This window comes from Larus michahellis, chromosome 1 (assembly GCF_964199755.1).
Source record: "Larus michahellis chromosome 1, bLarMic1.1, whole genome shotgun sequence".
NCBI classification, from domain to species: domain Eukaryota; kingdom Metazoa; phylum Chordata; class Aves; order Charadriiformes; family Laridae; genus Larus; species Larus michahellis.
The window spans coordinates 84,533,908-84,551,700 of NC_133896.1; the positions used below are offsets into that span (position 1 = coordinate 84,533,908).

The 17,793-nt window shown below is 39.6% G+C and overlaps 1 protein-coding gene across 1 annotated transcript in view; it reads right to left on the reverse strand.

Annotated features, from left to right (window-relative positions):
* The window catches only part of ANO2 (anoctamin 2), a 184,287-nt gene that overhangs the window by 34,652 nt on the left and 131,842 nt on the right, over window positions 1-17,793 (reverse strand). The window contains exons 15-18 of the mRNA XM_074572779.1: window positions 12,005-12,067; window positions 6,268-6,469; window positions 1,540-1,651; window positions 279-336 (exon numbers count right to left, since the gene is read on the reverse strand). Of these exons, the coding sequence (XP_074428880.1) occupies window positions 279-336; window positions 1,540-1,651; window positions 6,268-6,469; window positions 12,005-12,067 (435 nt within the window). The remainder of the gene's footprint in view (window positions 1-278; window positions 337-1,539; window positions 1,652-6,267; window positions 6,470-12,004; window positions 12,068-17,793) is intronic.

The following is a 17,793-nucleotide window of genomic DNA, read 5'->3' on the forward strand; positions in this document are numbered from 1 at the left end:
CCAAATCATGTAATGTTTGTGCCATAGTGCCCAGTTGTAAAGCATAGAAATGGTGGAGCTTCACCTAAGAAAGATTGTGAAGTACTCAAAACTGCAGACAGACAGATATACAAGCACCTCAGATGGTAAATTTGGGGTTTGTCTATTTTTTGTTGAAGATTTAACATCTTTTAACATGTTTTCTATTTTTCCCTTATTGCCTAGAATCCACTGAAATACACTGTTCACGTATCTCTTTTTGTTAAGGATTTTTTTGTTTAAATTTCATATGTACTTACCTCTTCCATTCGATAGCCATCAAACACATACACATAATGACCAGGACGGCCAACAAATCTGAAAGCAATAACAATATATGAAACAATAGAAAAATAGGAAAAAAGTTAACTGTAAAATAACTGGTTCATTCACATTAGCTAAAATATTTCAGAATGGGCTACTTCAACATGAATTTTGAAAGACTCAACACCTATTCAACTTTGGTTATTTAAAAGTATTTCAAAGCTGTTGGCTTCTACAAATGTTTTTCTACTACATCTTGATGAAATAGTTTTAATAAAATATTTTTCTGTGCTAAAAAATAATAATAATTTCCCTCTCTTGATTGGAGATCACAAACCAAACTGGGAATACATCTCCTAACTCACATTCTCTTGCATCTGAATAATGCCCTGAATGGAGTTATTTACTCATCTATACACAGGCAAGGTTTTTCTGACTACACAGGGAGAAACAGCGAGACTGACTTTATTATAACCATCCAACACAAAAAAAAATGGTTAAAAAAGAAAGACATTGGTGATATTTTTCATTAATGTCTTACAAGATTTACAACTGCTGGTAAATGTATCATTAATTCTTAAATCAATGATGCTGAATAGGATTAGTGAAGAGTATAGATTAACAAACTTTACAGCCCCCCAAAGGAACAAAAAAATGGTATGAGACAGAATCCAGAGGCTGTTTTAAACATTTTTGCCAAACTTTGAGCAAACAATCATTTTAAGCTTCCCATTCAAAAGCATATGTTATATTGTGGATAACTGGGTCCCAAAAGACAATGATCCTGAACCCATAGGAAGTCACACTTATTTAGCAGGACAGCTGAATTAGCTTTTTGGTCAATCGGTTCATTTGCCAAAACATGCAACTTCCAGTTGACTGTAACTATTTCTTAATTTAACTTGCTGCGGGCAAATAGTGCAAAACATTGAGAAAGTAAGAGAGAAAGTAGTTCCATAATTTTAAATGTGGAAAGTGAAGACCTGTAAGCACTACCATTCACTCATAAGTGCAACGCCCTTTTTGAACTAAAAGGAATTGTTTTCTGAGGTGGGGATTATTTTTATTTTCGGAAAAAAACTAAAGTGGTTGCACTTCAGAACAATGCTCTCCTTAGAAGAGAAACGGGACAGTACTCGACATCATGTCGTCTTGCCATTCAAAAGCAAGCTTTAGACAACCCTGTTTATGCTATTTTTTCATAGCTGGTGAAGGTGGTATGCATAAATAGCTATTTGTAAAGGACATTTAACCTACCTTCCTTTAAAAAAGGCAACATAAAAAATTGGTGCATAAGAATTCACAAACTTCAGTAGGAATGCCTTCAAAATCAGTCTTTCCTCAAAGGCTTTCTCTGTTTTTGGTACCTCTGCGGGGAGGAAGGGGGAGGGCGGAAAGCAAACATCAGAAATCAATGAGTAAATATGTAAACATCCCTGATATCCCCAAATACAAAACAAAACTGCAAACTTTGAGCTCATACTCTTTTTTCTTTTGTACTTTTAGTTCAATCAGTGCACACTAGCTCTGTCACTGACTCCCGATTTCCAGAGAGTCTTTCCAAATTTCCATATGGAAATTGAAGATTCTTTGATAGAAACATTAATAATGTTTCTTAAAATTATAATCATAATTAACTTGATTCCCTAATAGGCCTCTGACAGCTTATCCCAAGTTGCTCTCGGATGTCTATGCAATACCCTGGTGGCAAAAACCCAACAGATCCTGACACCTGGCTTGGACCCGACAGGACCTCACTTCTTTTCCAGTCTCTTTCATTGCCTTGCTGAGAGACCTGAGCAGACCACATCACCTTCCTCTGCTTCAGGCCGCATCTGTGAAGTCTTAGCACAGACCTCCTCTGTCATTTACTCTGACATCTATGCTATTATTAAATATATAATAGCATTAAATACTTTATTAACATAATGTATGTTTTATTAATAATAATAGATAGAATTATTATATATTTAGAAGGTTCTCCTACTAGCTATCTAGAGTTTGAAGAAAAAAAATAACTGGATCTTTATATTCAATTCCATAAAGCTAAAGCAGTATAAATGGCTTTAATGTATATAAACATATACAAATTAACATACATATCATTACACAACTGAAATAACAAAACATTAGCATTCTCAGTTCATGAAAGATGAAAGTAAAGTGCAAAGACTTTCATCCAGAAAATAACCCTTAAAAGCTTTCTTAACTTTGTGTGCACAAGCCTTTTTTTCTATAATGAAATTGTGAATGTTCTTAACGCTAAACACAAGACTAAGTACCTTTCTGAATAAGGCATTAAATGAATTGTTAACTGCCATGCAAAATAAATGCACATTTTTGCTAACACTTCTCCATTCACTATATATATTCTACTTTTCTAGACTTCTTTAGATAACTTGTAAAAACATATCTTAAACATTTTCAGGATTCATTACTCTGTTCCCAGATTTATTTCCAATTTCCATGGAAATTTTCTAGCAACAGAACACAGAGATTTAAGACAGAGGCTTTTCAAATTGGCAGTAGTATCCTCTTTTAAACATTATGTATGGGTTAAACTCTTGTATTGCCATGCTTATCCTGAGCTGTTAACTAACGTGAGAGCAGATAATTTTATTGTGGTATGTTCTCGACTGAATTTCTATAACACAAGGGAAGTATGAAATAATAAGGTAGATCCAGAGCTCTGGCTTTAAGGACTTAATTAAAAATACTTTGCTTTGGGTTTTTTCTTAAAAAAGAAGCACGGTGTTTATTTGAGCACTAAAGGAATAGCAAAACTCTAATGAATCCCCACTGCCCAGCTTTATTTGTGATACTTTCAACCATATTTTCATAAAAGGTCAACACACAATCTGATGAGCCCTAAGCCATCATTCACCTTTATGTGTAGAAAAGGATTTGAACAATTTGTAGATGACCCCATATGCTGGATAGATCGTCAGAACAACAGCTCAGGGCAACAGGAATATCAAATAACAGCAGTGCAGCTTTTAATCTGAGGGAGAAAAATCCTAGCCTTTGCCTTATGGAGAACTCCCACAAAGATGAGCTCAGCCTCTGGATGAAAATTTACACACCATATATGGCTCCAGAGACTCACTCAGCACTTCACTCCCTCCCTGCACTTGGATATACTATACCATACCCACAGAGGCATGCGTAGAATTTGTCCTCTAGCTAGTGGAATCTGCTACACAAGAAATGCATCCAGCCAGAATAGATGCATTAGTAAGAGAGAAAACCTTCCCCCCCAAAATGATAGACACATAATACATGGTTGGTGGTGCAGCATGTTACACCACAACTGAGCAGCTGAAAACTTCCAGGTACAGAAGGAGCTGAGATATCTGCGGCTTGGGTCTCAGCTAACTGAAGGAGTTGCTGCCTTTATAAGGTACAAACACAAGTAGTTTTGATTTTGTCCCCATTTGACAGGTTCTTCCTTGACCTGAGTAAAGTTACAAGTGAGTAAATGAGCTGTAAGTCAAGCCTGACACATGTCATCTGATTACTGAAGATCAACCTGAGAATACCAGGATATAATCCACACTTTTTCTGGTCCAATCTGTGATAAGGGGTGATCAGTGCCTCACTTAGCTGGGTCCACAGAGGGTGTGTGGAGTCCTTGTGCATCCTGTATGAGCTCTCTTTATTGATTACAACAAAACTGCTACTTTTTTTCCCCACAAGCACTGTTTTAGCAGATATTGAGGCAGATCCATTACTTTGATCCTATGATGAATACAGTTGCTACCAGTGGTACTATTCTTGTGCTTACAGACATAATTTTTCACTTGAACTTGAAGATTCAAGTGTGCTTGGGGTTGGAATAGAAACCTATGCTGTCAAGAGCTGTTCCTCCAGCACAAGAAGTGTGCTCCTCACCTTGTCGATTAACTGCAGTGTGCAAAGAGAATTGAGTATGTTTTGCTCTGCTCAGCAAAATTAAAGTTCACAAGGTAAGGAACAATTATCAGCATGAATGTATTGCAATTTTTTTAAACATTTTGATTACAGTTGTCATCTGAGCCTAGTACGGGAGAAAGCTGCCTGAATGAACTTTCTGACTCACTCGTAATTTGTAGCACTAGAGATTACTCAGACCAGATCCTTCTTAAGCAAAACACCTTATGGTTAATTAGGAATGCTGCCTAAATAAAAATAGCAGGATTAGAATTAAACGCAAAGTGACAAGGGGACAATAATCTGCAAGTTAGTAAGAAATTCTTGTTTCTTTCACAATTCAGAGCGGTGCACCTTTTCAAGGGCAAGATTTTCCTTCCATGCTTCTCCATAGAGTCAACGGTAGTGGCTTGCGCTTCACAGCTTTTGCCTAGAAACTGCCAGAGAGGAGAAGCCTCACCCGCATCTCTTCCTACGCTTTCCACACAGCAGTGTCCTGCCTTAAGAGTTGTGCCCTTCTTACCTGGGCAGGTGCAATGGACAGGACTGATCAGGTCACACACAGTTAGTAGCTTGTCAGTTATATGAAAGCTGAAAATCTGGGTACAATTTTCACCTGAACAGTCTGAGCTTCCTTATGCCACTGGAACCGAGTTCATTTGTGAAACCCTGATAAATTCTGCCCAAAGCTGCTTCCAAACAGAAACAAACTAATTAACCCCATATGGTGGTGTTTTGTGAAAATGAATTGCTTTGACTTCATTTGTTTCAAATACTTTCTGAATTTAATCTAAACTGTCACGCTATCCTTACTGGTAAAACCACAGGACCATATTTCAAAAATTCAGGAATGAACCTCTATTATGACAATTGCAGAACTTCAGTCTATGGTGTTTTTCAGAAAATAGGACTAAAATAGATGTTCTCACTTGTGACTTTGAAAGTGTCTTGAGGAACTGAGAATAAGAAGCACAAGTCTTAAGAGTTCCTAAGGTTTTATTCTAAAGTCTGCTAGTTCCAGCCAGCTTCACATCACTGTAGGTTCTACAGGGATGGAATCTGCAATGTTGAATGAATGAGTCAGGCTCCAATTATCAAAAAGTTTCTAATTTGTATGCCTAAGTTTAGATGCCCAAAATTGACAGGTAGATCCCTCACTACAGTTAAAAACATCTGTGGCTGCTGGTTGATTTTCAGTGTTTTCAATAACTGACTTTATGTTCCTAGACTTTGAAGCATCTCGAATTAGAAGTGATGTATAAAACTGTGGGAAACAATACCTAATGGCAGCTATAAGAATATCACATTAGGGCCCTATCAGGAAACATCTTTGGCCTAATCTATATGCCAAAACAAAATCCCAGCCTAAACCCTTATTAGTAAATATCTTTGGCATAATGTAAACAACAAAACAAAACTCTAGCCTAAACCCCTATTGTAATCAAAGGATTGACTTGACTTTACTTAAATACATTGCCAGGCTTGTAACAATACAATGAAATTTTTAAAAAAAATAATCCAACCCCTAACTGAAATAGGTATTACTATAAAAAGCCCAGCCCAAACAAGCACCTATAATGGCAAAAAAACCCCTTTGAGTGGTAAAAACCCGGTAAAAGTAACATCAGCAAAATAACATGGGAAGCGTTTGCCAGTGTAGCTTTGCCACAGCCTGCAACATCTTTGGAAAAACCCAATGAGTTTCAGTAAACCAAGCTCCTAGAGGTAAAGATATATATCAAAATACATACCAGGTCAAAAATTCTCAATGAGCTCTAAATAAGCGTATCTTGGCTCAGAGCCAGCGCAATGCAGAAATACCAGCTGAGATCCTGGAAATAGCACAGCTGCATTAACATGGCATTATGGCCAGGCTAATTAGTCCTATTAGTGGCACACTGCATGTTGTGGCTTAGACCTCTAGCTCACAAAGGCATGTCTGAGCATCTTACCCCACAGGCCTGAATATTTTCCCTGGCACTCTTCAATGAGAAATATTCCTATTAGAACCTCCTTGCATACTCTCATGTCAATACATGTAATGTACTAATGAAGAATGTGGTGAGATAGTTTTACCAATTTCTGTCAGCCATTTGGCAACAGCTCCATAAATTTCATCAAGTATAAGTATCACAACAAGGTTAATGATGACAGCAGTTGCGGTAACAGTCACTCGAACATTTGACCTGGTTGTCTCATTTGTGCTGAATGACAAAGCTGCTGCTGTAGTGATTCGATATGCGATCACACCAAACACTGCTGAAAATGTCAGCATAATCTGCAAAGAAACGTACAGATAGATTAGTTCGATACTAGCATTTAAACAGAAGCTTCAACTGACATGTTGGGTTTGTTCCATGAATTGTTACTGTGTGGTTATTTCTTAGACCAACACAATAATATGGGGATAATCAAATTCAAATGTGAAAATTATAAACTCTCTAACAGGAACATAATGAAGAAAATGGATGCAGAACACTGAAATGTCACATGTCCTCTCTGATGAAAGCTCCACACATTATCCATACAGTACTGGCGAAACTCGGGTAGTTTGGTTATCCGGCAATAGGTTCAGGTGGCTTGGACTGAAGGGCCTACATGTATGCATAGTCAAGCAGACTGGCTTTACTGGCTGAAACAGCTTCACCTCTGACAGAAGTGACACCTTCCTCTCCAGTTGTGTTTGCTCAACTGTTGCCACAAATTAAAAAAAAAAAAAAAAAAAGTTTCCCCTGTTATTATTCTTTTAAGACTGACCTAAACAGGGTTACTAGGGATTCATTTTACATTTCTGTCCCAGAAATCAATTAGTATCCTGGCGTCCTTCATGGGCAGGCTTTGACCCATGAGATGAGGAAAGTCAGCCTTGCATCTTAAGGTCAAGTTCCCACAAGAAGAATTTGAATTTCACAGGGCTGTGGTATTCTGGTTTCAAAAAAATCCCACTCGAAAATGAAAAAAAATCAATAAAATAACAATAAAAAAGAGCAAATTTTCATAGCCATAGCAGGAAAGGGGTAGAGGGTACATTTTTCCCTTTCATTTTTGCCTTTGGCAAGAATTCCAATGTACATTCATTATTTTAGGTAAAACATCTTGATATCCTCAGATGAAAGAGACTACCTTAATGTGAAAGATTAGACCATTGCAATTATTTCAATGGGCCTAGGGGCCCAGATTCACAACACGGATTTAAGGAAATTTAACAGTTCATTTTAATGACCCAGCAATAGCTTATTGAATTCCTGTATACAAAGGGAAGTTGTCTTATGAAAAAGTGCTATTGCAAAAGAACCAGAACAAGAATCAGAGCTATAGCAGAGGTTGAAGATGAAAAGCGGGCACATTTTGTTTTAATGGAAAACTAGTAAACATACTAAAAAATAATGATTTGGAGAAAGTCCTGGAGATATCAGATGAAATCCACAAATACATTTTGTGGGAAAATAGTAATAAAATGTCAGATCTAGTAAAACATCTACCTTTTACCTTTTAAATCAATTTTTCATTCATTTTAAATTAAATGTAGGTGAATGACAAGTTTTTGCTTCATGTTAATATTTCAGATAACTGGTCTAAATTAAAAAGTCTAAACATAAACCACTTTGAATTAAAACATTTCAAATGGCATAAAATATTATTTCCTTTCCTTTTGTAGTTTTCATTGTGTTGAGAAAACAGTTCTAATTTTTCTGCCTATTTTCCTCTTTTTTCTTTTGACTTCTCTACCAAACATGCAGAGAAAAATCTGATTCATGTTGGACTATCTGCTCAGCTCTTGCTGTGACAGAAGTGGTGCAGGAAACAAAGATCAGAACTTTTACCTAACTCGCCCATTGCAGAAGCCATCACTACAGTAGAGAGTAATATCCCCAATAAAGAGAGAAAACAAAACAGCACCACCTGGTAGCAATCTAATTCAGCTTCCACCTCTACCTTAATCTCTTTTTCTTAGTTTGGATCAGAGATTCCTTCCTCTTTATCACCTTCCAAATATTCTTTTTCTACTTCTTTCTTCTTCCACTACTGTGGATTTCTTTGAAATTTAGTAAAAATCGGTGGTGGACAAGGAAAACCAGCAAAGTAAACTTGTATGTATCATTCTAGATACCATGAGCTCTCTGGGCCTTCATAGACACCTATCTCCATCACAAGCTTCTACTTAGAAATGGTATCTTAACAGTACAGGACGAAGAGTCATCAAGGACAGTCATCACTAAAGAGAGAAAGCAGAAACTTCAGGTCAGAGAAGTTGAATAGCAAGCTCTTAAACGTGACCACAGGATTTAAGGGATCCATAGCAATGAGGAAGATTACCGGAGGATTAGATACTATCAGAGGCTTGCACTATTGCAGCCTTTTCAATTCATGCAGTGCCATAGCAAGATATACAAAGCTACCCCCAAAAATATGTTCTATCTGTTTAAAGAACAAAGATACTGGTTTTGCAAAAGCACCAGGGCTTCAGAAACTCCTCAGCTGCCCAGCTGTTTTTAAACATTTGCTTACTTAGACACAGATGGAAAAACACTCCTTTAGGAGTCTTCATTATCTGTTCATCCAGCAATAAGAGAAATTTGAGGAGGGCTTGTAGGACCGCTCAGTAACCGAGAGCATAGTTCTCACTCCCCAGACAGCGACTGAGAGGGAGTCGTTCCGGTATCTTCACAGTATTTCTTCCCTTCCTGAAAATACCTCTTCTGCCCAAATTCCAGATCAGAAGGGCAACTTTCATTCAGGTGCCTACTTTGGGTTTTGTTGTCAACCCCAACATTTCATCTGGCAAGTTCAATTCCCTACTATGGCAGACAGTTTCCTCACTGAATACCTAAACTAGTCTGTCAAGGACTGAATTGCTCAGAAACAGATGTGAAAATTGGCTGGAGAAAAGGTCACCTACTGAGCCTGGTATGAATGAAGACAAACAGGAAAGCATAGTAGATCTGAGAAGGAAGCTATAAAACCCCATGGGCTAGATTGATACCTTTATCCAAGTAGGATAACAATTTAATGTCCAAATAGTTCTTTGGCTCCCCAGTGGGGCTATTCTAGAGTAAAGTAGTATGCCATGTGGATAAGAATAGGGCAATCGGGTCCAAAAGAAGGAACAGGCTGAACTCTTGTGCTATGACACTAATAGGTTTTCTTCCTTCCTGTGACTGAGCCAAACGCAATGAACACAAAGAAAGGCTCCAGTGATGGCATTGCTCCATGCCATCCTGCTCTCTTCCAGCAGCTACCAATGTTTTATCACACACTCGCACACCTTTGCCGCACCATGTACCTTCTAAATATGGAGTTTCTAAACTGTGACACATGTTATTACTAATTGCACACCAGCCAAACTTGTATAAGTCCAGCTGAGCCTAGACCTCCTGGTATCACTGGTGTTACTGGGAAAAATAAGACTTGTGAATTTCAGTTCTAAAATCCCCACAAAAGACATTGCTTAAATCAAGGTGGGATCTTCTGCCCTCTCTGCAGTCGAGTGGGGCTTTGTGTACAACAGAAGAACTGTGACCAGATTTTAAAGGATCCGTAAATGTGTAAAATAATCTTTGGAATTATTTGGTGGTGTAAAACATCAAGACCAATTGGTCAAGAGAATGAAACCCAACCTTTTTTTCAACCTGCACTTTTAAAGACACAAACAGCATGCCTAGCTTAATAAAGACAGAAGAAAAGCCAGAAAGAAAAAAAACCAAAACCACACCACAACAGTTCTTGAAAGAGGATTCACAAAAGTGAACTACACAAAAGAAGTTCATAAATGAAGAATAAAAAGAAAAGCTTTTACAATAAGAAAACCATTAGCAGCTTCAGGAATCATACGGGAAATTATGGCATGTAAAGCTGGGGGAAGGCGGGACAGAACACAACAGCATCATCCTACAGCAACGTAGACATCTTCATGGAAAAAGCCTATGGGTTTGTGCCGACAGACCCTTTGGGCCTGGAAAAGGTAGTATTAGAAATTCAGCAATCACTTCTGCAGCACTAGAAATTGCAGCACATTTGTGTGTATATCTGTGTCTGAGTCTTCTATGTCTGTGTGCTGTATATGTGCACACACACACACAAATTCAATATTTCATCACTTATTATGTATGTAGTGCTTACAGCTAAAACAGTTAATCTCTATGAATATTAATAATGGAGGCAGATGAGACCAATTTAATTTCTTTAGTACAATTCTATTGCACGGGCTGACAATGAACTTTAGTCTGGTGTTTCCAATCCCTGCTTAACTAATCTAGCAGAAAAAAAAAAAGAAACATCACATACAGTATAGAGTAGATTGTAATCTCCACATGGGAAAGCAGAGCTGGCCCTCCCTCATCAAGAGCTGACTTGAATTTCATGCATGGTTTGTAAGTTGTCTCCTGTAGGTGCTTAGATCTTACTAATGCTCAAAATATTCTACAAAAAATCAGCATGGTCTCTTCTCCAAATGGTGAAAGCCCGCATAGTTCCACTAGTCACTAACAGAAGCTGAAGAATCGGAGCTAGACATTTTACCTTTATAAATCTCTCTGAGATGTTACAGTAAGCAGGGAGTGTAATACATAGGGTATGACTCGGGAAAGCACTTTAAGCTCAAGCTTAGGGGAGATTTAAACATATGGTTAAAGTCAAGAGCACATGCACCTTGTCTGCAAAAGAATGACTTGTAAAAGCTAAATAGGGCTATATGCTTAGTCATACTCAGTATACTCTTCTTTAAGCAAAGCCCCAACTGATGCCAGTTAGAGGTTCTGTCTAAAAAGCAGATATTTGGTATGGCCTCAGGATGATGGACTCACTCAAAGTGTTGTTAGTGCATATATATATATATATGAATGACACAGCTAATATGTAAAGAAAATATACTTAATATACACGTGTCTTAATAAACACATATATTTATAAAAATGCAGACATTAATTTGACTTCAATGTGAATAGAAAATGTTTTTGATTGCCAGAAAAAGAAATTAAATCTTCACAGGATATCTGTTGCAGTATATGCAAATTCCAGTAAATTAGAAATGCACATAGATATTTCAAAATAATTTAGTCCCTAAGTACATTTCCCATGTCAGATGCTCCTGCGGTTTAAACCGGCATATTTCATTCAGTAATTTCTGTAACAAGAGGGATAATGGGATCCTTGAAAATGTAATTTAAGGTTTATTAGCCAGGCTTTCCTATTGCTGTTTACAAAGGCTAGCATCTTGATGATGTGTTTATGGTCTGTTGGAAATTTTGCTAGGACAGTGGTGTCCACACTTTACAGTTGGCTGACCTGCACACCTTATTCTTGTTCTCAAGTGAGGATTGTATACCACGGTCTTCCTTGACTACAGTAGAGTCCATCCCTGAATGCGTGTCGGACAAATATTTCTCAGTAACAGATTTATGACACCTGTACCACAGGCTCAACGCTTCTGGATATCATTCTGACAGAGCATACGCAACACTGTGCGCACAAGCAAATACACAGAGGGCTTTCCTTAATCAGATAAAGGAGGATGGAGCAGAAACCCTGTGGGAGAGACAGCATCTAGTAACAAGCTGCTGTCATTACTGCAAGTCATTCAGCCAACAGCCCTCTCATAAGCAGCCTTTGGCGAAAGAGGACAAAGCTGGGGGGAGGCATTGAGCTCTATGAGTCTTCCTAGTAGGACACGTATTTCTCACGAACTGTAGGTTATAACCCTAGTTTTCTTCAGATTTTTAGCATCTTTGAGAACACTAATTTAGGATTCCACTCAAGATGCTCACTGCAAAGTTTCTCACACCTAATAAATGTGGAGAAATGCAGATTATATTACCATAAATAAAATCAATCCCAAGTTTGCTGCATATCCAGGTATACGGTCACTCCATGTCAGCTTCTCCTTTTCATTCTGTGACAAAACAGAAAGGTAAAACAACAGATATTACAGAACTGTACCGTAGCAAATACTAGACTTAGTAAGATCTGTTATTGAAAAACATTTTCAATTCTCCTACTCCTGTTGTAATTTTGAAGATGATTATAAAATTTAGAACACTGATATTTTAAAACAGACTTTAATTTGAGAGAAAAGAGGGTAAGAGGGTACATAAGACATGTAGAAAATGTCTGCAAAAATCAGAAAATACCATATGTAACTATGATTTTAATATTTGAGAAAATGTATTCAGCTCTTACTAAATTTCATAATATCAGGAGGAACTCCTGAGATTCACCTTAATTTACATTTAGGCAAAGCAAGATTCAACCATTTATTTTTAATTGCTTCTTGTAAAACTTCAGAACGATAGTGCTTAAGACAGAAAACATTATAAGAATGCTTACTAGCCTTGAACCCAGAGTTTTTGTCTAATGATTACCTTAGCCAGATGTGGCCCCTAAGATCATTCTTGCAAAGACACCCCAATCCTTCTCCTGATACTTGTTGTATAAAAGAGAGAAACTACAAAGGCAAGCCCCCTCTGTGATGTCTACTGCCAACCTTGTTTCCTTCATGTGCAAACAGCATCTCTCTCTTCACTGCCTAATTTAAAGCAACTGTGATCAGTGAAATATAGCACACCTTTACTCTCCCCACACAAACTCAACTCCATCTCTAGCAACGTGGACACCTAAAGAAGATATTTGAAAATGGATTTATATATAAGAAATGTGATTCCCTCCTCTCCAAATAGGTTTCTTAAAATAATAATAAGGTCATTACTTTGTTTAAGTTAAACTAAAACTATATAATCAAATTAACTAAGGACACAGGGACAGCTGCTGTTTGCATTTCTGTGAACCACGGCTGCTATACCACGGACTAGGACTTCACTTACATTGGAGTTAACCCAGAGTTATTATGAATTTAAATGAATTTAAATCAGATTAGAATTCAGGTCAAAGGTTTCAAATAAAACATTTGTAAGGCACAACTGCCCTCACATAAAAATAAAAATCGGGGAGCATTATGCCTTTGTAATAGGCTTTCCCAAAGTAACACTAGGAATATAGCGTATACTCCAAGTGCAGAAATGCAGCCATGAATTTTCTCATGGAGTTTACTAGGATGTGGAATCAGACTGAAGGCATGATCCTGTCTACACATCCATTGCCATTGTGGTGGTGCCTCAAACACTGTGGGAAGTGGTAGTACTCAGCATCCCCTCTCTCAGCTCAGCTGTTCAAACAGACAAGTTAAGCAAGTCTCCTTTGGGAGAACGCTGGCAGGACCGCAAACCCAAGCAGAAGCGCAAATAATTTGTCCCAATGTATGCAGTACATAAATACTCCATACAGTACATAAATGGAATCCCTCATTTAGCTGGAAGGCTACTTTGAAAAGCATTTCTGTGAAAGCACAGATGCATTTCATTTCATTTTGGCTTCTAAGCGATTATACTCCAAGAAGGCCTGAAGGACACCACGTCTATCAATTTCACTGGGGGAAAAACACTAAACAACTGAAACAGCAGAATGAGTTAATGCTAGCGAAAGCAGTTAAAGGAAAGAAGAAAACATTTTTTAACTATACTGAGGTGGAAAGAGAAAATAGCTATTTATACAAAAAGGTCGGGAAGAGGCAAAAATCACCAAGAAAACTACTTAAAAAATCTCACTAGCAGTAGGAATTTTGGCAAATAGGAAATCACAATATCAAAATCAAACTTTCATGTATCATGAATTATGCTTGCCAAATCATGAGTGGCAAAGTGAGTAAGGTTTTTCATGTTTTGGGTTTTGGTTTTTTTGGTCAATATTTCTGGTGGTGTAAGGCATTGAGTATATTTTGAAATGAGAGCCAGGATTCAGACACGATCTACTGGCTTTCCAACTCAAGATAAAAATCACATGCTGGAAGACTCCTGATAACATGTCAGCAACTTACAAAACTGAGAAATTTGGGAATACCTTATGAATCAGTTGTCCATTGTGACAAAGAAATAGCAAAAATAGCTATGTGTCCTGTTTGACCCACTTTTTTTTTTCTTTAGTAAAATAGAATTGGTTACAGAAAAGAAGATGAAAAACTGGGGATGTTGATCAATGATTGACATGTGCTTTTAGAGATGAATATCAGAAGATAAAGTGTGCCTAAGCCTACATTTTTAGGCATTATGAGATATTAGGATTAATCCATTTAAGTGTCCTAACTTCAGGAGAGTTTAAGGACTGCAGTTATCAGACTGTTTGCCCTCTTTAATCTCAGCATGTGCGTTAAGAACACAGAGGCATCTAGCATCACCAGTCATTTCGGAAGCCCTAGGTTTAGCACCTGAATACTTGTTTTACATAAATTATTGCTTTACAAGAGCACTTTCTGCCTGATGAGTTCAATAAAATAAGTTCCTGGAACAAAGTTTTAGAAGCATAACTGATACTTAAAATTTCAATTTATTACTGGGAACAACTAAATGAAATACAGACTGCCTCCCCAAGATATTACATTGCTGACCAGAACAAAAATAGGTAGGTTGACCTTGGCCAGCTGCCAGACACCCACCCAGCTGCTCTTTCATTCCTTCTCCTCAACAATATAAGGGGAGAAAATAAGATGAAAAAGCTCATGGGCTGAGATAAAGATAGGAAGGTGACTTACCAATTACCATCACAGGCAAACCAGACTCAACTTGGGGAAAATAATTTTAATTTATTGCTATTTAAAATAGATTTTGATGGTCAGAAATATAAACAAAACTGAAAACTCCTTCCACTTCATCCCCCTCCCAACTTCTTCCAAGGGCCAAATTCGGTCCTTCATTCACAACTGCTCTATTTCCCCCACCAAGCAATGCAGGGGGGTGGGGAATGGTGGGTTATGGGGTCAGTTCATAACAGCTCCTCTCTGCCATTTCTTCCTCCTTATACTGTTTCCCTGATCCAGCATGGGTCCTCTCCATGGCCTGCACTCTTTCAGGATGAACCTGCTCCAGTGTGGGCTCTCCACAGGATTGCATCAGGAAGTACCCACCCACTCCAGCATAGGATCCTCCATGGGCTGCAGTCTGGGTGTCTGCTCTATGGTGGTCCTCTCCGTGGGCTGCAGGGAAACACCTGCTCCACCACGATCTCTCCAAGTGCTGCCAGGGAATTTCTGCTCAGACACCTGGAGTATTTTGCCTCCTCCTGCTCTCGCCTTGGTGCTCACAGGGCTATTTCTCATACGGTTTCTCTTCTCTCCTTGCTGCTGGACAGCATTTTACGCTTTCTTACACACACTTTCCCAGACATGTCACCATGTTGCTGAGGGGCTCAGCTGTGTGCAGTGGGTGTGTTGGAGTGGTCCCAGTCTCTCCTTGCAGAAGCCATACCTGCAGCCACTGCTGCCAGTGCCTGGACACCAGCACCCGGTACATCTATGGTGTTGGTGCAACAGCACAAGGAAAATCACCTTTTCACTGAACACCAAAAAAGGCAATGCAGGTTGAACGGAGCTCAGTGGAATGACAGGCAGTCTAGCAATGCTTTCCCAGTCTCTTCTTGCAGTGAAGGACACAAAGGGGCAAATCAGGAACAGGAGAGAGGAGAGGGTGTGCATGGGAAAGGACAAGTGGATAAAGGAAGGAAGGTCAATATGCCATCTATTCAGCTTTCTCTTTCATGCATGTGCTTCCATCAGCTTTCACACCTCACGATCACAGGCACTGGTTCTCATGGGAGACTTAAACCACCCTGATATTTGGTGCAAAGGCAACACAGCCAGGCACACACAGTCCAGGAGGTTTCTGCAGAGCATTGATGATAACTTTTTGATACAGGTCGTGGAGGAGCCAATGAGGAGAGGTGTGCTGATGGACCGTGCACTAACAAACAAAGAAGGACTAGTTGGGGATGTGAAGGTTGGGAGCAGCCTTGGCTGCAGTGACCATGAGATGGTGGAGTTCAGGATCCCGCATGAAAGAAGCAGGGCAAAAAGTAGAATTACAACCCTGGACTTCAGGAGAGTTAACTCTGGCCTCTTCAAAGGCCTACTTGGAGGAACCCCGTGGGTTAGGGTTCTAGAAGGTAGGGGAGTCCAAGAGAGCTGGTTAATATTGAAGCTCAAGATTGGTGCATCCCTTTCTATGAGTAAGAAATCAAGCAAAGGAGGCAGGAGACCTGCATGGAAGAGCAAGTTGCTTCTGGAAAGACTCAAATGGAAGAAGGAAGTTTACAGAATGTGGAAAAATAGACTGGCCACTAGGGAGGAGTATAGGAACATTGTCAGAGTATGCAGAGATGCAACAAGAAAGGCTAAGGCCCACTTGGAATTAAATCTGGCAAGGGATGTCAAGGACAACAAGAAGGGCTTCTTCAAGTACATCAGTAGCAAAAGGAAGACTAGGGAAAATGTGGGCCCATTGCTGAATTAAGTGGGTGCCCTAGTGACAGAGGATACAGAGGTGGAGTTTCTGAATGTCTTCTTTGCTTCAGTCTTTACTGCTAAGGCCAGCTCCCAGGAATCCCAGACCCTGGAGGTAAGAGAAAAAGTCTGGAGAAAGGAAGACTCTCTCTTGATTGAGGATGATCAGGTTACAGATCATTTAGGCAGAGTCAACACCCACAAATCCACGGGCCCTGATGGGGTGCACCCACAAATGCTGAGGGAGTTGACAGATATTATTGCTAAGCCACTCTCCATCACTCCATCATCTTTGAAAGGTCATGGAGAACAGGAGAGGTGCCTGAAAACTGGAGGAAAGCCAACGTCACTCCAGTCTTCACAAAGGGCAAGAAGGAGGACCCAGGAAACTACAGACCACTCAGCCTCACCTCTATCCCTGGAAAGGTGGTGGAACACCTCATTCTGGATGTCATCTTTAAGCATGTGGAGGAAAAGAAGGTTATCGGGAGCGTTCAACCAAGGGGAAATCATGCTTGACCAAACTGATAGCCATCTTTGACAGCATGGCTAGCTGAGTAGATGAGGGGAGAGCAGTGGATGTTGTCTACCTTGACTTTAGCAAGACTTTTGACACTGTCTCCCATAACATCATCATAGGCAAGCTTAGGAAGAGTGGGTTAGATAACTGGACAGTGAGGTGGATTGAGAACTGGCTGAATGGCAGAGCTCAGAGGGTTGTGATCAGCGGTGTAGAGTCTAACTCGAGGCCTGTAGCTAGCAGTGCTCCCAGAGTTCAATACTGGCTCCAGTCTTGCTCAACATATTCATCAATGACCTGGATGAGGGGACAGACTGTACCCTCAGCAAGTTTGCTGATGATACAAAACTGGGAGGGGTGGCTGACACACCAGAAGGCTGTGCTGCCATACAGAGAAGCCTGGACAGGCTAGAGAGTTGGGTGGAGAGGAACCCAATGAAGTTCAACGAAGGCAATTGTAGGGTCCTGCACCTGGGCAGAATAACCCCATGCACCCCTACAGGTTAGGGGCTGACCTGCTGGAGAGCAGCTCTGCAGAAAGAGACCTGGGAGTCCTGGTGGACAAGCTGACCATGAGCCAGCGATGTGCCCTTGTGGCCAAGAAGACCAATGGTCTCAAGTGATGTATTAAAAAGAGTGTTGCCAGCAGGTTGAGGGAGGTCATCCTCCCCCTCTACTCTGCCCTGGTAAGGACACATCTGGAGTACTGTGTCCAGTTCTGGGCTCCCCGGTTCAAGAAAGACAGGAACTACTGGAGAGAGTC